This window comes from Ipomoea nil, unplaced genomic scaffold, assembly GCF_001879475.1.
Source record: "Ipomoea nil cultivar Tokyo-kokei standard unplaced genomic scaffold, Asagao_1.1 scaffold1932, whole genome shotgun sequence".
In the NCBI taxonomy this organism is placed as follows: domain Eukaryota; kingdom Viridiplantae; phylum Streptophyta; class Magnoliopsida; order Solanales; family Convolvulaceae; genus Ipomoea; species Ipomoea nil.
The window spans coordinates 2,572,949-2,594,963 of record NW_017618360.1 but is presented as its reverse complement, the minus strand read 5'-3'; the positions used below and the strand labels follow the sequence as shown (position 1 = coordinate 2,594,963).

The window sequence follows — 22,015 nt, the reverse complement described above, 5'->3', positions numbered from 1 at the left end:
CACAGAAATTTGAGTCTTGAAACTAGTTGAATTTACGTCCTCATGAGCTTAGGATGAATTCATGAAGGACATAATATGGCGAAACCATAAAACTTATTTTGTCAAAAATAGCATTTATTATGTACTATGTTCATAATATTTACTTCATCTGTCACATTTTATCTGTCCTATTTACACATTCTATCAGTTGATAGTTTCTGTACTTGTAACTATCATATTATGTGTCAGCAATTATCAAGTCAGATTCTGTATCTATAGTTGACATATTATGTATTTGCAGTTTATAGTTTCTATACCTGTAGCTGTCATATTATGTGTCAGCAATTATCAAGTTATTTATTTACATGTACAAAAAATTAATTGTAAATACAAAATGTGTTAACTAAAGGTACAAAATTTTTGTATTAGAATTCACAATGCAATATAATCCATGGTCCATGGTATAACAATTGCGGAACTATGACCTATGGCATAATGATTGGGCAAAATGTACAAATAGTTATGGGCTTAGCGTTATGCATTTTGACAAATGAGCCACGGCCCACATTTCGTTAACCCTAGCGCCACATATATACGTATGATATGAAAATTATGCAACCATCGCAGCCCTAGCTCTGAAGTTCATCTCTGCATCAGCCGGAGTACTCCACTTCTCGCCGGTAAATTTCTCCTTAACTCTGTCTCACCCTATCCGTTTGTGTCGATATTTATTATTGAGTTATGGAGTGATTGAGTTATGATATATATCTGTTCTATAGCAGAAAGCAAATCCAAGTTATGGCATACCAAGCGGTGAAGTCGACAAAGCCCGGGCTAGAGGAGCCACAGGAACAGGTGCACAAGATCAGAATCACTCTGTCATCGAAAAACGTCAAAAACCTCGAGAAAGGTATGCATTTTATACTCGTAAACTCATAAACGCAAAGAAAATATGCTCAACTCTAATTGCTTTCTTTTGTGAACTTAGTGCTTTGATCTTTTAATTGTGCTAGTTGTGCCTGATTGACATGCTTCCATTTTGCAATAATTGTTATCAGCTTAATATTTGTAGTATTCTTCACTATATCTAGCATTGTGTTGGATTTTTAATCTGGAATTTTGATCTATTTTGCATTTTGAGCTGTTCTTTTGATCTCTATCCAATTGCATTATGTTGATACATTTTAGTTTTGTATTTTGTTTGGATATAGGAGATAAAAAGTTTAAACTTTAAAGCTTGAATGTTATACCATAATGTAATTATGTAAACCAATAATTAGCTCAGTTCACTGCATACTGTGAAAGGCTGATTTGATGGCATAGATTGAGAAAGAGCTGCGTGTATTCTTCATAACTCTGGTTTCTGTAGACTGTCTGCATGTTTCAAATCTTATTCTAAATGATTTTCCTTTGTTATCGCATTTTACAGTTTGTGCTGATTTGGTACGTGGTGCCAAGGATAAAAGACTCCGGGTTAAGGGACCAGTGAGGATGCCAACCAAGGTTCTTCACATCACCACTAGAAAGTCTCCCTGTGGAGAAGGTATTATTTTTTTCATTATGGGTTGGACTGCATTTCAGTAATGGGATTACATTTTTTGTATATCATACATTGTAGCCTAGACTTAAGTATAGTCTGATATATCTCTATTAGTTTGGAGCCTTATAGTGCCATACTCTATTATCCTAATGGAATATAACTTTGCTATTATTATTTTGATCGCCAGGTACCAACACATGGGATAGATTTGAGCTCCGTGTTCACAAGCGAGTGATTGACCTGTTCAGTTCCCCAGAAGTTGTAAAGCAGATCACATCTATCACCATTGAACCTGGGGTAGAGGTCGAGGTTACAATTGCTGATTCTTAAAACTTCAGCAACATCGCTTAGTTTTAATTTTGGTTTGTGCTTCCAGTGATGGCTGTTTTGGATTTTTTCTTTCCAGCCTCCAAACTGTGCCCTTAAATATTGTAGACTGTGTACTCTATTATGAGTTTTGGTATTATATTTTCCAAGTTAAGAAAGACATGATGTGACAACGAGAATTTTGCGAATTCATGTGGTGTAATTTTCCCGCATTCAATTGAAGTTTCTGGTATTATGGTGGTATCCTGTTTACATCTGAATGTCACTTTATTGTTTCATTGTGGGTGTTATAATGCTATGGATAGAAGTATTGCATATGAAGTTTGGATGGTTTCCTATTTACATCTGTGACAGCAAAGTCTCTCAAGCTTCAATTACTTTGCCTGGATGTGATTTTACTCTGAAAACATGTTCTTCGCCTGTGCAGTTATCTACTTTGATGATCCAGCGACCTTTCTTCTGTGTCATGGGACTATTAACCATCTCTTTCTTGGCTCTTATTCTGGTCAGCAACAATCCTTCTCCAATAGGCAACAGATGAGTATGCAAGCTGCTGCTCCTCCAAGATTGTTTGCAGAACGCGTTGTAGCCCAAGACAATTGCGGCCTTGTACCTTGTAACTCCCTGCACTGATCTGAGAATGTCATCGTGATTCTTGAGGTTGCAATCGATGGCCAGAAAATCTGCCTGTTTGTAGTGATTCAGCAGCAGGTTCTGAGCATCCCCAGTAACAAATTCAACACTGTTGCCTGGACTAGTGCCCGGAATCAGTTCAGAGACATGCGGCTCTTCTTGCCCAGCTTGGAGTATGCAGAGAACGCGGCCTCTGGTTTGTTGAGCTGCTGCCGCCAATGCTAGCATGGTGGAGTCTGCTGCACTGGTGCACACGACGACCATGAACTGTGAGTTGTTCCCTGCTGCTAGTGCTGAAATAAACTCTGCCCCGTTTAGCTCTTTTGTGTGCTCTCCCTGCATCGAATCCTAGAGAGTAAGACAAATGATAATAGAGATAACTAAACTATGGACTTCCTGAGAGGCTGATACTCACCAATTTCATGGTTCTGATATATGCTTTGGCAGCATTTTCAGCAGACCAGAAACCCATCTTGTTTTGATGTTTCACTTCTCTTTTCTTTCAATCTTTGTGCAGACCAGAGAGATGCCTCAAATGCAGGCATGAATGCTCGAGCAATGTGCTTTTTATATAGCATGTTTTGATCTGATAATTCATTAACAAAATAGAATAATGAAGATGCCTTGATGTTTTGCAGGCTTGCAGCACTGGCAACCATCAGTTCTTATTGGCTGTGATGCTCTTCAAATGGTGGACACTTCAAATTTAATTAAGGTAATAGAAGCCTCTCTGATAAGCAACAGCTTGCAATGTTTTATTCTGATGGCATTATATAATATATTAGGGATCTCATCAAAACATTTTGCTTACCCTAATGAAATTATGGAATCGTTTATTCGGATTGGCAAAATCCCAAGACATCCTAATTGGTAGCACCTTCTCGCTTCTAAATTGAAATTCTTCATAACTTTCGAAAGACATTTGAAATTTGAGACTTCTTTTAATCACTTAAACTTTGAATATGATTGTAACTTGAAAGATGGGTGTTTGAATTTTCAAAGAAAAAATTACCTCAATAATGGCAGATAAAAGGAGTATGTTTCATAGACTATTGGGACAATGATGAGAGAAAAGATTATTAAACTCTTAAATAAATCACACGACTGCACCGGAACATGTGCTTAGTTGTTTGGGCCCCACAGGCCCACTCTGAAGCTCCGAAATACTTTAAAGCACCTAAAGATCTTTGGGCTTGCATAAAACCCATTGGTTCACTTTGTAGAGGCCCATTTGTGTATAGGCCTTAACATGGCCCAGACTTAATGTTTTGAGTCCGTTCTTGAATCGGCCTTATTTTGGGCAGTGAGTCCGTGACTCATTGCTTCGGAATGTTATGCTGTTGACCCGTGTCCACAATGTGCATGGTGGACACTCTATACATTCATAATTTTTATACTGTAAATTCATAAAATTTATAATGTAGATTCATAATTTATATACTGCACATTCATAATTTTTGTACTGTAGATTCATAATTTCTATACTGCACATTCGTAATTTTTGTACTGCAGATTCATAATTTCTATACTGTAGATTCATAAAATTTATAATGTAGATTCATACAGTACAAAAATTATGAATGTGCAGTATAGAAATTATGAATGTGCAGTATAGATTTTATAAATCTACAGTATAGAAATTATGGATCTATAATTTAGAAATTTTGAATCTACACTATAGAAATTATGAATGTACAACGTATCCACCATGCATGGTGGACACGGGTCCATAACATAATTTGCCCATTGCTTCTCACGATTGAATCGTTGGTACAGTTGCGAACCTTATGCAAGTTGAGGGCAAATTCTTGTATGAATCATAATAGAAAGTATATTTTTAATTTTTAATATATTAAAAGTACATTATTTATGTATTGAATGTACATTATTTAAAATAATGTATTTTTAGTATTTAAATAATATATTTACTTTCTCTAAATATAATGTACATTTTTAATATATAAAACTTACATTATTTTGATATGATCTACCCAATAATAATTGCAAATTGAATTCACAAAATTGTATCCTGTTTAAAAAGTAACTTGTCCCATGTCAATCACTTTTGTTGTTGTCCCATAACATGCCAACTCATATGGAGTAGTAAGTTCACCCGTTCTAACACCTCTAACCGTAAAAACAAATATCCATAATGCTATGTAAAAAAGAACATCCATATCAATAAGTAACATTGTGATATATATATATATATATATATATATATATATTGTTAGGATCATGTGAAAATATGTTGACTAATCTCATCTATCTTCGTAGGATGATAAGGGTTAGAAATAAAGAAAAATCACAGTGGAATTTTCGTAATTATAATAATGTATATTTAAAAACATTTGACATTGTATTTTTGAATAATTTACAATGCACTAATGTGTGTGCACTGGTCCGAAAGTATCACAATATTTTTTAATCTTTAATCATTTTAAATAGACGAATGAAATTAATACTTACGATCTTTTGAAGCCATTAATTCTTCTCAAAAGGTTGAATCCTCAACTCCAAAAGTCTTCACACCATGACTCGATAATGCATTTAAAAAGACGTAAATCACGGTGACTCAATGGTTCAGCGGACATGACAAAATATCGGTGCGTACAACTGTACAAGGGACTTGCCCATTTTGGACATAATCTTCACACTGCTGTTGACGAAGTTCAAATCTTGATCTCTTTTCTTAAATATTACTTACTGAACCAGTGAGCTAAGTTCGTGCATACGAATTGAAACTTTCGATTCTTATTTGAATTTGATTCTAGAGTAAATACCTAAAGTAGTCCCTCGACTATAGCTAAATTTACGAATTGGTCTCCGACTTTCAATTTCAACCAATTAAGCCCTTAACTTTGCAATTTTAACACGATTTAGTTCTCCGTCTATTTAACCGTTTGTTGATCGTGATCTTTGAGGATATATATGTAATTTCATGGTCCATCATCGGCCGGAAAATCTTCAATCCTAAATGGAAACCCTACATTCCAGACTTCAAACAAGCCTTCGAACACTTCTGCATCAACGTCGGTGGTCGCGCCGTCATCGACAATCTCCAGAAGAACCTGCAACTCTCTTCGGAGCACATGGACTTGGCAGATTGTGGTTCGAAAATACGTCGTCTTCTTCGGTCTGGTACGAACTCAACTACATTGAAATCGAAAGGGATGATGAAAAAAGGCGTCAGGATTTGGCATATTGCTTTCGACAGTGGATTCAAATGTAACAGTGCGGTCTGGAAATGCAACCGAAACCTTAAAAAACCGACAATGGACTATGAAATTACATATATATATCCTCAAAGATCATGGTCAACAAACGGTCAAATAAACAGATGATCAAATCGTGTTAAAATTGTAAAGTTAAAGATTTAATTGGTTGAAATTAAAAGTCGAGAATCAATTTATGAATTTTAGCTATAGTCGAGGGACCATTTTAGGTATTTACTCTAGATTCTATATATTGTTTAAAATGAAAATTTTAGAAATATAATAAGAGTTGGAAAGGAAATTGAATGTAGGGTGATGGAGGTCCATCTCGGACATCATCGGCTATGACAACAACATTAATGACATGAGTTGGGGGAATGTGTCCCAGTCAGATAGGGAGGGAGCAAGAAGACAAAGAAACGTCAAAAAACACAAAGCGTACGTGGGTCCCAAGGGGCATTACATACACGTAGTAGAGAAAAGTATGTACTCAAACACCACTGGGCCCCACCCACGAACCAATTTATTGATAATGTTTTACTTTGGATGTAATACAATCATACTTTTTAGGTATGCGGTCAATTCCATCACCGTACAAAATGTTTATATATATATATATTTATATTATATAATTATATGGTCACAAGAATATATGACCAAAATATAATTATTAGGTTAGTTGCAAAAAGGCATAGTGAAACCCTAATAAGTAATAATAACTACTACAATAAAGAGAGCATAGATTTGATGGCAACAATCATTTATTCCTCCCTCTAATGGCACACAATTTGAAAAACAATCTTCTTCTTTTTTTTTTTTTTTTTTTTTTTTTTTTTTTTTTTTACTGTAAGTTTTCACTGATACCAATAGTATTTGATATAATTAAACATAATATGTATTGAATATTATTTACATTCATATTAACAATACTTTGTATTACTAAGTGTCTAAGTATCATAAAAGTCTTGTGGTTGAGCGGTATAGACTTTTTTGTACAGATATTATATTGTAACAGAGTTAACAGTATTAAAAAAATGTACAAATATTAATAGAGTCAACAATATTTTTAAAAAAATGTGAGTATAATGATTGATTTATCTCTCTTTTTGATCCTTCGAATTGTATTATGTATCACGACTTTTTACTCTTTGTTATCTAATATGAATATCAACCATTGATACTTCTAAAATTGACCGTATTTGGGAGAAAAATATTGACCTTATATTTTATATTTTTTCTTTTTATTTTACTTAATTAGTGAATAACGTGTGATGAGAATATTACTTTCGTAAGAAATTTTAGAATTTCTTCAATTTCTTTTTTAATAATAAAACTACTTTTGTGAAAAACTATAATTCTTTTTTGGGTGAAAAGTGCAAATTTCTAACGTAAATTTTGGGTTTTAAAAAGTCTTAGCGTGGTAAAACAAAAAAAGGTAAAGGAAGATTAATTCTTGTACCTAACCAAATTTGCAGTATGGTCCCCAAGTTCTTGAAATACACGGTAGGTCTAGATTTTAGGCACCCATTACCCAAGTTAAACATCCCCTGAATTGAGTGTGATTTTTGTATTTAGAATATTCGATTATTGTCAATATCTTTATAGTTAACTCTGTTGTATAGAGTTTCTCAGCATCTTTTTAATACGTCAAGTGTGTTATGATGTTTTATTGTTTTACATTGATAATTTTTTTTATTTTAAATATAAGTACGTAAAATAATGATTTAATTAAAATTTACATATTATTATCAACATAAAAGCATACAAATCTTTTAGCTGTTTTGCTTGGAGTTTATTTGATTCAACCATTATTGTTGAATGAGTTCTTGTGGATAGAAAAATGCCTAATTTAAAGAATAAGATTAGATAACATAGTAAAAATTTAAACATTTTAAATCATCTTAATAAACAAATACAATTTACATTTAAAGTGAACAACTATGATGTAATCCAAAGATATTACGGGATAGTTTTTCGCTTTAATTTATTGGGTTATTTGAATATTCTCTTTGTTATCAAATCCTCCTTAAGTAGTTAATATGATTGAGTTCAAACTATTTTTTATTTTTTACATGTTATTAATAAAATACTTGGTAAATAAATATATAACATTATTTTGTATTATAACTTTGATATTTAATTATAAGATAATATATATATATATATATATATATATATATATATATATATATATATATATAAAAGACAATGGACAATGTGGTGAATATAATCAATGAATAAATTTGAATGTAAAAAATCTTTGCAGTGAAAAAGAATAAAGACAATATAACTAATTAAATTATTATTTTTATTTAATTTATTAATAATGAATAATTTTTTTTTGAATAACGGCATTATAAACACTTAATTCTAAATTAACGGAAGAAAAATATTTTTTACCCGTCCTAATTTTTTTTCACCTCCTAATTTTCCCTCTTGACATGCCTTGTAATCAGTAGCAATCGTTATGTTATGGACCCGTGTCCAGCATAAGGTGCCGTTAGTGGCACCGTTATCTTCCACTTTTTGTTTTTGTTTTTGTTTTTTAATTTCAAACTACTTTGTTATAGGAGTATATGTTCATAATTTTATCACTATATGTTCATAATTGTAAGTTCATAATAGAGCTCTGTGTTCATAATTCCATAATTGTACATTCATAATTGCATAACTATACATTCATAATTGCGTAACTGTACATTCATAATTCAATAACTGTAAATTCATAAATTTTGAAACTCTATGTTCACAATTTTAGAGCTCTATGTTCATAATTTTATCACTATATGTTCATAATTGTAAGTTCATAATGTCAGAGCTCTGTGTTCATAATTCCATAACTTACATTCATAATTCCATAACTGTACATTCATAATTCCATAACTGTACATTCATAATGCCACATACGAATAACGCCATTAAGACCGATACAAAATCAATTTTTTTTTTTAACTGGAAGGCCATATTTTCCCTTAAAACGACGTCATTTTGGACTTGTGTCCACAATGCATTGTGAACACGAGTCCACACCATAATTTGCCAATCAGTAGATATTTATTTTGAATAGATTTCAATACCATATTTTTTAGAATTCTATTAAAATTTTCTCGTTAAAACCCCCCACTTTAAATTCTATTCCACCCACCACCCCCCCCACCCCCCCCCCCCCAAAAAAAAAAAAAAAAATCACGAAGAATTTCGTTGTCAATTTGAACTAAAAAGTTAAAAGGCAACAAACGTATGTGTGCAGACTGTAGAGAACATATGTATACATACAGTATACGAATGTATATCATTTTTTTTTTTGTGATATAACCGCCGCCACCCTAAGCGGACAGTATCGACTCTTCTAAATCTTGCTCCGCTAGCATAGTAACCAAGAGCCTCAACATATCTTCCAGTGGAGCCTCAAGAATTGTCGTTCCCATTTTACGCATATAATTTACTACCTAAAATTCTCTTTCCTTCCCTAAAGGGATACTCAACTCAAGTATGTATTATTAGCCACCAAAACATGACAAAACTCAACAAATGACAATTATATTCGCCAAAAAAAAAAAACACACAGCAGATTAAGGACCACACGTACTGGTGTACACAAAAGCAGCCTGAGGACCACACTAACTAGGGCTGATATGAGTGCATTGCCAAACATAACCAAAAACCCTCCCAGATTTATCATGTTTTCACATACAATTTGTACAACGTAGTCAGCATGAGTTGGATCTCTATTATCCCCATCGTTTCCGCCAACAATACCAGGTTAATACACCCCCCAAAACACGACCCTTTTAACCCGAGACAAAAAACCACACTCACCAACCCAAAACCGAGCCCTGCACCTCCAACCCCAACTTATTCCCATTGCGTTTTGTCACGCTACCAATTCGAGCTATGCATACCGACTGTTAGTGCATAAACCCGTGTATTTTTTCCAGCTGCCCACCTGTACAATCACGGTATTTTTGGTAAGTATAGGTGGAATTATTGCAGTTTTCAGAACAATCATTCAATGGGGCTACAGCTTCCATAGCTAAATATAGTATCTCTACACCTGCACGCTAACTTCTTTTCCGAATGCAAATAGAAGGGGTCGGTCAAATCATTTCAGCGGTGAAAAAACATATGAATACTGGTAGAAGTAGCAACTGTAAAAGAGATGAAAAAAGGGAGAAAAAAGAGCAATTATGAGCAAGCATTGAAAAAATGGAGATTCTCATGTAAAGATTGTGTTGTCCTGTGTACTTAATCATTTTATCTCCCCCCTTTAACTAGAAAATGAGCACATCGAACAGCGAAGCTATAGTCCAAATACAAACGCTTTATTTATTTTTTTCTTTTTTCTTCGTCTAGTTGGTGAGCAGTCTATTAGTGAGAATTACCAACATGGCCCTGTTTCTCCACCAACTCAGACGCTAAAGCAGAATAAAAATGGACAGGAAGTATAACCTACTAATAATCATCCCACTCAACATGAAATCAACACCTTTTCAATTCCGCCTTTTACTAACATACTCAGTGGGAATCTTTCGTATTTATATTTTATTTTTTTTTCGAGTTCAGAAAACTTCCCTTTCATATTTATATTATTTTTTCCGGGAATATTAATCCATTAGAAAAATCAGTGTTCCATATTATGATTGGAGATTATAATGAAAAAGCAGTAAAAAGGCATAATTCACATACCCCATGATGAGCAGTGCAAGTACATTCTCTGCCCTTCAATCACTCCCCAATATTTTTCACCTCCCCTTTCAGTATTTTCATCCCGAGAACATTGATGATCAAAAACCTGCGTAAAAGCAGTAATTAAGCTGGTGAGAATGTGAGATTACCATACAGTCCTTACGGGATTAAGGTCCATAGAACTGATTGGCAAGTGTAGAAAACGGAGAAAGGTGTACACCTGAGCAGTACAAGAGGTGTAAGAATCAACCCCACACAATACAGAAATGAGACGGTAAGTTCAAGTTAGTTGCAAAAGTCCTTTCAGGAATGATATTTAAGTAACTCATGATTCCGATTGACTTCCCTTGCTTAAGGTTTGCTCAAGCATCTTTCTGCAATCAAAGCTAATTAACTAATGACTACAAAATTTCATCTTTCGACATTGGGTAAACCTTCCAAAAATGGGTGGAAAAGTAAGAAATATGATTTTCAAGAACAAGTTAAAGTAGCATAATCAGGGTGAAGTTTGCTTTACAGATACAAAACCTAAAGACTAAACACCAAATGGGAGCGTGTGTGTGTGTGTGTGTGAGAGAGAGAGAGAGAGAGAGAGAGAGAGGCAGATAACCCTTCCCTTCAATTTCCTGATTCTCTGTGGCCACAACTCACGTAGAAATCTGCTCGAAACTGTGGGGGTGGGGCTCTATCATCTCATGATCAGAGACACTCTAGAGCAAGTTTTCTATCTACAAAAAAATTGGTTCTTGATTGCACCCACATTGACTCATTTGATAAATCTCCGGTTTGCTATGCACCCAACATATACAAAGAGACTTGACTTCAGAGAAAAGGTAGTATCATATCAAACAAGAATTCATTCCATGCCCTTTCATGCCATCCATATTTCCATCCTTCCAGTCATTACTATATTATATGAACAGGCAGCCATCCTAATGTTACTGTTATAGAAGCCTTCGTATTCGAATAATTTCCCTGCATGGATCATGATTCATACCTCCAGTAAAGAGCTAAGAAGAGGGTTCAAGGGATATTAAGTTGAAGAACAGATATAACAAGTTGAAGAAAGGAATATGGTTGTACATGATTTATATCACATAATGATAGCATTTAATAGTTACAAAGTACCTATTCTTTTACCTTGAAACTTTCTCTACAAACAAGAAGAATTTCCTTCCTACAAACCAAGAACCTCTGATTTTCCCATGAAAATGGGTCGTGAAATCAGTGTCTATATTAAGTTCCTAGCAATCTAGCATACAATGCTCAATTCCCAGTCCTTTCCTACAAAAGAAATCTCCAAAATCTTCTACTAGAAGCAATAAGTGGACGCAGGAAAGAGAATGTAAAGAATAAAATTACCTACATATCAATTTTCTAAGCGACTTAAAAATTGTAATTAAATAGTAAAAAAAAAAAATTACACTGAGGGCGCATCAACATATACTTCATTGAGCATGTCATCATCACCACTAGCCATCGCAAACACTTCTGCATCCTTCTCTTCTTCGCTAGAAATGTCACCTCTCTCGAGTTTTGCATGAGCTGCAATAAAGATCATCCTCTGAGCTCTGTCCAGGCCGGCTCGGGAGTGGCCTTGCAGACAAATCCATCTCATGAAGGACCAGTTACACTTGACCCCACATGAAGTTGCATGAAGAAAGAGAAGCCTCACAGCGACTTTACCCAGTGACTTAAACTCTTTCAAGCAAGTTTCCCAGACAAGTCTACTGCTCTGAGGATTCGCAACTTTCATTCTGCCTGTCACTGGATCCCGCTGTTTTACCTGAACAGCCTGAGCATAGAGTGGGTCCAACCCTTCAGATCTCCATTTCATAAGCTCCATCAATGCAACAGGAGCTTCCTCCCTTGATACCAGCCGTGTTATGAGTTTGTCCACATCCTTTTCTTGTTCATGTGACAAGCATTTAAACGGTGGAAGATACTTCCCACTCACATCTCTTATCAAGTATAATGGATCAAGTACGAACGCAGCTGACCATGCTGGGTGATAATTTTTCTTGTACCGCCTCTCGACTATCTTTTCAACTGGTTCCTCAGCAATGCTAAATTTTGCACACCAATCTTTTATTTTTGATCTCAAAGCCTCCCAGAGAGGAAGGCATTGCCCAATTAATGGCCTCTCAGCCTCAATTTCTTTAGCCATCTCCTTGATCAGCTTTACTAGCGAATGAACAGCCTCCACATTATTCCAGAACCCAATATCTTGCACCATCTCTGCAACTTCTCTAGCAACGGGATTCTCCAAACACACTGTTTTGAACGAATCATCCATGACAACTAACTGCAGTATCCGAGCATAGCTCCTCACGTCCTCTAACATAGCAACAAAAGGGCCAAAGTTTTTAGACATATCACAGCGGGGCGAAGGAACTCTAGTCAACCCAGCAAGCTCAACCCCATGAGACCTAAACTTGAGCAAATGGTTTCTTACCTGAGACTTGCTATTGAAAAGATTGGCAATCTTGATACAACTATCTGTTACAATTTTGAAAACTGGAAGCTCCCTACTAAAATCTTTAACCAAACTCATAAACCCTTGAAATAGACAAGATAAATTGACCATCCAATTGTGGCGTATCTCTAAATTCCTCAATGCCTTGGCTTTATATCTATCTGCAACTATTCCTACACATCTGGTAACAGCATTCCCACACATCCCTTCTATGGTTTCCCACAAAACCTCCTCTGCATACTGTGATGGCACTAAGCCACCCTTGTACACTGCCTTATGAAACACCCGAGAGGCATTTGGAAGATTGACCATAAACTTAATAACACTATCTTCCCCATAACCACAATTATCATTCTTCCATCCATCAGAAGCAACCTGGAAAAATGCAGCATCTTTAATTCTAGCTTCCGACTCCATTCTTGCTTGCTCAAACTTTGAATCAAGATTAGGCCCAGAAAATTCCTTCTTTGACACGGCGGGTAACCCCACCTGGTTCAAGAAAGCTTTGAACTTTGGATGCTCAAGACACGAGAAGGAAACGGAGCCGCAGGATTCGTAGAACCACTCAGCTAGCAAATTGAAAGCTGAATCGACCTGTTCCTTTTTTAGAGATGGACCGGGCGAAGGTCTCTGGCTTTTAAGCTTCTTCACGCTATCTTCCAGCATTGCTAACGCGCCCAAATCCTCTTTTCCGCCGGACAACACCACCGGCTGGTGAGTCATGCCCGTGTTAGTAACCATAGCAAGCGGAGTTTGTGAATAAGCCGGCGTCTCATTACAAAACCGCGGAGAATCCACCAGCCCAACGGGGTATGAACTCGAAGACGCCACCCCAGCTTGCTTTGAGCTCCGCTTCCGGTAATTCTGCGAAGTGGGAGAAGCTAAAGGCGGCAATTGAGAAATGGGTCTCAAGACCGCGCTGAAATTCGGGCACGTGCCTCTCTTGAGATGCTCCGTGGCGGTCCGCGACGGGTTTGAAGCCGAAAACGCAGCGTCGCAAAGATTGCACTTGAGCTTCACAGCTTTTGGAAGGTCAGTTTCCGGGTTCCGAATCAAAATGGGCTCAAGATGAGTCCAATACCAAGCTCCTTTCCCCTTTATAGCCTTGGTGCGAATCGCCACCAGACCCTCGTACCGCTTGTTCACCGCCTTCACAGCCCCGTCTTCGCGTGACGACGAGGCGTCACCCGGGTTCGTGTTGACGTCAGCCATTGCAACCAACCAACCCACCCCCCCAAAAAAAAAAAATCAAATTTTTTTGTTGGAGAAGAATTGCGAAGAAAAGTCAAGCTTTTTTTCTTTTTTTTTTTTCCCGTTCTGCTAAGCTCGCAGTGAGTTTGTCTCTCTTGCATTCATCCCGGGAAACTACTCGAGACTGAAATGGTTATCCGGAGTCTCCATAGCTCCACACCGACATCGCCGGAAAAGAAGGAGTGCATGGGAGGGAAAACACTCAAAACAGTGATGAAGTCCACAAACTGTTCGACGAATTGCTTAGCAGAAATGAAAACGAAAACTCAAAACACAGCCCCCTGAGAATAAAGGCGCTGGGCAGAGAGGAGGAAGAAGAAGGAAAGAGAGCTTCTTGTGTTTGCCTTTGAGAAATGAGAATTGAGAAGAGAAAAAAACTGTGGGGGATGAGGTAGAGGACCACGTGGTGATAAAGGCGCGTGTGGAGAATCTACCAAACGGAGTCTTAGATTTGTCAACAGGGCATATTATTATTTAACCCTAACCCCACCAAATATCAATTTATCACCAACATAATGAGGAATATTTTTCTTTTCTTTTTCTTTTTTTTACGTTTTAATTAATTATACTAAATATAATTATATATATATATATATATATATATATATATATATATATATATATTACTCCCTGTTTTATTTAATTCCTTTCATGATTAGTATTCATTCAGTATCAAATACTTACCTCCCTACACTGGGTGTGACTTTTACATCCACTTTCTGCCCACCATTGACTTTATAATTAAAAAAAAAAAAATCAAGTCATTTCGTACTACAAAAATACATACCAAAAAAAAAAAAAATCATAATATCCTTAAATAAAATTGAAATTTCATTAAAATAGTTTTAATTTATTTTTATCACATTTTAAGATTTTCGGGGCAACTCCAAAATTACAAAATATATGAAAAGTCTAAATATGTTATATGACCCTAAAAAGCATTTTAATGGGATCCTCTAAAAATACATTTTGATTGAGTGATATAAAATAATAATTTTAAACAAGAGGTCATATATTCAAATTTTAATTTTTAAAATTGTTAAAACAAATTAATTTTAATTTTTAAAATTGTTAAATGCATCAATTAATTTTAGTAAAGGGATGTGTATATATTTGAGCGTATTTATTGTAACCTGTCTAAAGTTGTTCACATTGTATTATTTGTCAATTTATATAATTAAAATTTAACCCACTTTTAACTTAGGTCATAAAGATATTGGAAGTAGGTTAACAACAAGTAATACTTAGTGCATTTAATATTATGGAGTAATTTTCTTCTTCTTCTTCTTCTCCCAATGGAGTAATTTTATATTCAATACTATTATTTTATTTAGTTTACAATATTTAAATATTATTTTAAAAAATAATTATGTTTATATATAATTCATGTGTACCTGCCTCAAATACCTCCTAAACAATTAAAAATTAAACATCTTGTTTTAAAATGAATGTTGAGTAGGTGAAATATAATTTATCGTATCAAAAAATTATGAATTTAGTTTTTCATAACACTTTCTTTACCAAAATTTATTATTATTTTTTATGTATAGTTCACAAGTTATATTATATACGAGTGAGAATTGTGCTCGGAAAAATAAAAATTGTGTCAACACCCAGCAAAGGTGCTTGAAAGGTGGGGCCCACCCACAGGGTTTTTGCCAACAGAAATTGACTACCCCATTATAGGGTCAACTGGTCAGCGATACTATCTCAGCTAATGGTAAATGGTTACTGCCCAGGCGACATGGAAACCAAACTATATTTTAGTATGACAACCAATTTTCTTAAGTGTTTTACATACGCATACTTATAGGTTTTGGATATGAGGTGTGTTGATTAGGCACACGCTAACAATAAAGATTAAGGATACATGAGATTATGTAAATGCTATAAGTGATTTGAGTATGATTATATCGGGTAAATTTATCTTCAACAATGACATATATATCTACGAAAAAGAAAGAAGAACGATTATTTTAGGTTAACCAATGACTGAAATTCTGGAAGGTGATGCCTTGTGCTTTCCTTCAAGGCGGATAGTAACTATGATAGGATATCGAATGATATTTTAATAGATTTTAAAACACGTACTAATTTAAAAATACATATTGTGCATTAGACTATCGCGCAATACGCGTGTGATAACTAGTGTTAATAATAAACATTAAGGACCAATTCTACCATCAACACAATTCAAATCTTAATAAGAGGATAATCATTTTATCCTAATTAAATTAATGACTGTATACTCTTACTAAGGTCATGTTTGGTAAATGACTGTTAGCTATTAGCTGATTGGGTTAATTAGAGGATATAACTAGTTGATAATATTAGCTGATTGTAGAAACGTATTTGGTAAATTAGCTGTTAGCTGATAGTTGTTTGGTATAAATTTTTTTCTCAAAAAGCTAATTGAAAAAGTTGTTTTTTTTTAGCTTTTTGAATTTTAGCATTTTAGAGTACAAAAAGCTACTTAATCAGACACTTATATTGATTTCTAAGTCAAGTCAAACAACTAATAGTGGTCAAATAAGTCAAAATTGACCTATAGGCTAACTACTTTACCAAAGAAGCCTAAATATTTTTTAAAAGAAATCAGAAATATAAATTCTCACCCCATAATTTGCGAGACAATTATTACCCAGCCATTAACGTATGCAATTTCGTACTCCCAAAAAGCAGCGGCGTAGTGCGTAATTACCAGAAATAATAATTAAAAAAAAAAAACAATTAACGTTGTTAATAATTGCGAAGCAGATAGATATTTGGTATGCAGTTTAAATCACTCTGCTAATTAAGTCATAATGCAATCTTAATCAACAGCTAATAAGTCAAATACATGTGTCATAACACACAACTGTCAGCCACTCGTTCCCACTTTAGGCTCCGTAGTATAAATTAAATATAAGTACACAATGAGAAGGTGACAAATACATTATATTGCACCACCACATATTATTGGGTGACTACAAATACATTTATATCATAGTGGAGCTTCTTCTTAGTATTATTATAAACATCCAACATGATATTGATGCCTAAATAATGTCTTAAGCATTTGGTAAAGTTGATAATTGATTAATTAAAAAGTAGTTATTGCCATATGCATTATGTATTTAACCACTTTTTTTGTTAAGTACATATGAATCAATGATAACGAAGAAAAGTTATAAATATTTAGGTCATTGTAGTCTTGTAAAAGCAACAAATAGTAAGGGATTTAAGCCATTATATTGTGAAATTCATTGAACATGCATGTTAAGATGAAGGGGATTGGAGAATGATTATTCGGAGTCCGTTGTCAAATTTGTTTATTGATTTGCTTCTTTAAATTTACAAAAATAGTTCTTATTATATTATATATATAAGAATTGATTATCGAAACATCACCTCTCTAGTTAGACCACGTAGTCGGACCAAACCCTGACTCATCGCGCTGAAATTTTGATATATGGTTGGAGTAATGTAGTGACATGAACTACTACAATCATTGTAATTGCAATTCATTTAAACGATCGTTCAAAAATAAAAATAAAAATAAAAATAATAGTTGGAATGTTGGACTACTCTCACCAAACCCTCATTCTTCATGTCAAAATTGATATAATTGGGAATCATTCACTACTCCAATCACTTTAATTAATTACATTTCATTTGAGGTCTAAACAATCATTTAAAAAATAGTTAGAAAGGTGGACTGTTGCAGTCATGCATTTTGGTCGCTCATTTACATGCACATTCGCTCAAAATTTCAAAGGATCGAGGTTGAGTAGGGTTTCAACTTTCAAGTATGGGAAGGGAAAGACAAAGGGTATGAGAAGCATGGGCGGATCCAAAAAAATTATCTGAGTGGGGGCGAAGTTCAAATGACTTTAAAAATGTCATGACAAAATATCAAACACAATACTTATAATAGACTACAAAATAGTTAGGCGCAAAGCCAAAAATTACAATATTGTCCCTATTGTAGATCTGTCCTTGGTGAGAACGGTGACTTATCACAACTGTTTCGACTACTAGTTTAAATGCACATAGAGAAGATGAGTAGGGTTCTAGGTATGGGAAGAGGAGGACAAGAGGGTGTGATGCAGTTGCCAAAATGGGAGCAACCAATATTCACAAGAGGTATGGCGATGGGAAATTTATCAAAAGAGGGTGTAATTAAATGTGACATTTGACGTTCAAATTAATAAACCCCATCAACTTGCGTTCTCCTCTTCCATGTCATTTTCTTACATTCCCAATGTTAGTAATTTTTTAGAAACAACACATTTACGTATTACAAAAAGCATTGTTGGGCCATTTAAGGAGATTTGTACTATAGTACTACGTACTAGTATTTCATTATTTACCTATTACTGCCTTCATCTTTTCATGTTAATCTCCATTTACTTCGTACTATTTTGTCAAACACATACATAAATATTTATGATCTCATAACAACCCAACCAAGTTAGTAAAACATTTAGTTTAATAATCACAATATTCTAAATTTAACTCTATGTCGATGTTACCTATTAGTTTTATTGATTTGAGTCAATTGATCCTGGATTGATTCTTTGTCAATTAGAATCACGATACGAGATTCATCCAGATCGCATATTCAAATAACGGCTATAAATTTATTTATTTTTTATATAAATTATAATATTTATGGTCCAATATAGCATATATAATATCACAAGTTACATGTGTCGTACATCTTTATCAAGTACAAACATGGACGGATCCCGTATGGGACAGTGGGAGCAGTTGTCATCCTCCCCACCCCCACCTCACTCCTTATATTAGGGGACCATTGTATATGTATATAGTAAATGTTTAGATATAATTAACTAATATAGATATAAATTACTCAAAGATGAAGTAGTTTAGGTGGTTAATTATGTATGTGTTATATAGTAGAGGTTAAGAGTCAAAATCTCTCTAGTGATTAATTTCTTCTTCCAAAAATATCTCATTTGTTTTAATCTTTTGCCCCCACTGGATGATATTTCTAGCTCCGACCCTGAGTACAAAATATCTATGGGTCAAAAATATTAATTTGTTACCGTGAAAGCAACAAAACAGCTTCAAAAGCAAATATTGTATATTAATATCATATTTTAATATTATAATTGTTATTAAATTTATTATCTTTTTTACTTTCTAACATAAATTTAAAAGAATAGTAATGAAATTCCTCATATTTGATTTCAAGTATTTTTAATTTGCTAACTTGTTCTCTTTGAAACATATTTATTTTGCAATAAATTTTTTTTTTACTTAAATCCTATATGGGACAAAATAGTTCTAAATAAGGTGATTTAATTCCAATTTTTTCATAGCTTAATGCATTTTTAAATTATTTTTCCTTTTTTCTATATTTATTTTAGTAATAATATATTTGCCTACACCATATTACAATGTCGGTTTTTTTTCAAGATAACTACAGACAACCAAGTCATATATTATTCATTTAATTAGTGATTGTTTTACAATAATCTTATAATCAACAAATAAATGTACACTTTCAAATATTAAAATTGTTTATAATTTTCTTTAATTTTATTATCTAAACATATAATATAAAAATTATATCCATGCATCGCATAGGTAATTTACTAGTTTTTATAAACAACCATTAAGTCAATTAACTCATGTTGCCAAGAGGTTTTTAGTGCAACCTAACTCAATACTTACTATTCGTTTGACCCAATAAAATATTTCTTTTACTCTAATTCTATGATGCAAGACCTTACAATTTTGGAAGAAATTAAAAATAATCTTCATCAATTCTTATAAGAAGAGCGACACCAATGATCGATATAGAGTTGATTAAAAAAATCAAGTTAAATGAAAATATCATGTCGAAAAAAGAATTAATAATAATAAACTGGCACTCTTTTAAGTTACACAATACTACATTTATCTTCTAATAACATTTCGTACAAAAATAATTGATAAACTAATAATTTCATCGCTTGATCATATTTATGAGAAACACTAGTAAAACAATTCACAATCTAATTTTGTTTCCCAACAATTTCACCTATCGATCATGGTTGGTTGGGTATTATTTTGTTCATGATAGTGGGCGTTTCTTTTTATTCCATTTGCGGAACACATGTTCAATGTGTGTCCAATGATGCATTTTATAGGCTTATAGTATAGAATTAATAAAGCTAGATGGGAACAACAAGTATGGGGGACCCACACACTTTACTTCAATAATGTGCCAATTTCATTCCTATACGTAGTCTAAAGATTGAATACCAAAGATCGAATACCTCCAGGGGTACTCACACTTTGCTAATCTACCTTCATAGTTTTACTAAACTTGGAATAAAACACATGGATGCGTTCCACTTTACCTTAATTTTTTTTTTCATTGAGACATATACCTCTATGACTAATAAGTAATATATAAATTGATCGGAGAGAGCAACTTCAACTAAGTTTGTTGACCACAAAGTTTCATTTAGACTCTATGTGAGAAATGTCTATTGGCCTTTTTGTTTTGTACATGCCGATAAGCTATAAATAATTTTTGCAGGTTTAATTTAGAAATAATTCAACCTAATATGATTTTATCTCATTATGTTCTTTTGTCATATAAGATCATAATGTAGAGTCTACCTAGAGTGTTTATATCTTTGTGATCCTTTATTGACTATGATCAAAATGCGAGCACATTATTTGATATGTACACACACGAGAAAAGAACTTTAAACTAAACTATACAAACGGAGGGTAAGAAACTAAAGTCAACTATTGTCCTGTTTTCATATAGTCAATACAAAATTATTTTCTTTATTATATCGGTGTTTTTATGTTAAGAGAGTTAATTTAAATTTATATTCCTTAGCTATTGAGATTTTTACTTCAAAATTGATTGATTTGATATCTTATTTTAAAAATTGTCACCTTTAGTCCTCTAAAAACTATATTTTGTACCAAATTTGGTATTAGGCTAAGACTACAAGTGGAGAATTTTGAAAATTAAGTACTCCGTACTAAATTTGATCAAATTTGAAGTATATTGGGAATAGCCCAAATTAAAAATTGGTGGATAAGCCCATGTAAATACTCTGACCCAGTTAAACATGGGCCGTTTCCTAAGTGCAATTGAGAACGGGCCACTTTCTGATAATTAAATATCTTTCAACTAACATAGGCCCAATAATTGTAGGCCCGCAAATTATGCTGTGCAACCGAATGCACCTTGCAAGGTGCATACGGTTGCAAAACGGCGCCGTTTTGGTTAAAAAAACGCGCGTCCCACTTAAAGAAGAAATCAGGTTCGATTCCCGACAATAGCATTTTTATATATCCAAAAATTCATAACTATATAACCACAATTTCATAACTATATATCCACAATTTCATAACTATATATCCACAGTGAATGAATGAAGTAAAAATTCACAATGAATGAATGAATGAAGTAAAAATCCACAATGAATGAATGAATGAAGTAAAAATCCACAATGAATAAACTAAATATCCACAATATATGATTGAACTAAATATCCACAATGAATGAACTAAATATCCATAAATTCATAACTATATAACCACAATTTCATAACTATATATCCACAATTTCATAACTATATATCCACAGTGAATGAATGAAGTAAAAATCCACAATGAATGAATGAATGAAGTAAAAATCCACAATGAATGAACTAAATATCCACAATATACGATTGAACTAAATATCCACAATGAATGAACTAAATATCCATAAATTCATAACTATATAACCACAATTTCATAACTATATATCCACAATTTCATAACTATATATCCACAATAATGCTATTGCTGAGAGTCGAACCTGATTTTTTTTTTTTTTAAGTGGGACGCGCGTTTTTAATCAAAACGACGTCGTTTTGAACCGTATGCACCATGCGCATGGTACAT

The 22,015-nt window shown here is 33.7% G+C and overlaps 3 protein-coding genes across 6 annotated transcripts; 1 reads left to right on the top strand and 2 right to left on the bottom strand.

Moving 5' to 3' along the window:
• The first annotated feature begins 566 nt into the window (after positions 1-566).
• Positions 567-2,098, top strand: LOC109193782 (40S ribosomal protein S20-2-like). Of its 2 annotated transcripts, none has more exons than XM_019344593.1 (4): positions 567-659; positions 762-889; positions 1,409-1,522; positions 1,707-2,098. In XM_019344593.1, exons 2-4 carry the CDS (start codon positions 778-780, stop codon positions 1,847-1,849), a joined length of 369 nt encoding a protein of 122 aa, XP_019200138.1. In that variant the 5' UTR covers positions 567-659; positions 762-777; the 3' UTR covers positions 1,850-2,098. The 2 variants fall into 2 exon arrangements, with proteins under 2 accessions (XP_019200138.1, XP_019200137.1); XM_019344592.1 differs by having other exon boundaries at positions 759-889.
• Positions 2,099-2,182: 84 nt separating this feature from the next.
• Positions 2,183-2,959, bottom strand: LOC109193781. The gene is made up of 2 exons (XM_019344591.1): positions 2,895-2,959; positions 2,183-2,815 (listed from the first exon to the last, which is right to left on the bottom strand). The coding sequence occupies exons 1-2, from the start codon at positions 2,949-2,951 to the stop codon at positions 2,210-2,212; spliced, it is 663 nt and encodes a 220-aa protein (XP_019200136.1). The 5' UTR covers positions 2,952-2,959; the 3' UTR covers positions 2,183-2,209.
• A 6,255-nt stretch (positions 2,960-9,214) lies between these two features.
• Positions 9,215-14,496, bottom strand: LOC109146565. 3 transcript variants are annotated; one of them, XM_019294231.1, is made up of 4 exons: positions 11,805-14,496; positions 10,601-11,355; positions 10,381-10,486; positions 9,215-9,640 (listed from the first exon to the last, which is right to left on the bottom strand). In XM_019294231.1, exons 1-2 carry the CDS (start codon positions 14,066-14,068, stop codon positions 11,325-11,327), a joined length of 2,295 nt encoding a protein of 764 aa, XP_019149776.1. In that variant the 5' UTR covers positions 14,069-14,496; the 3' UTR covers positions 9,215-9,640; positions 10,381-10,486; positions 10,601-11,324. The 3 variants fall into 3 exon arrangements, with proteins under 3 accessions (XP_019149776.1, XP_019149775.1, XP_019149777.1); XM_019294230.1 differs by having other exon boundaries at positions 10,381-11,355; XM_019294232.1 differs by having other exon boundaries at positions 10,381-11,355; positions 11,521-14,494.
• Positions 14,497-22,015: the final 7,519 nt, after the last annotated feature.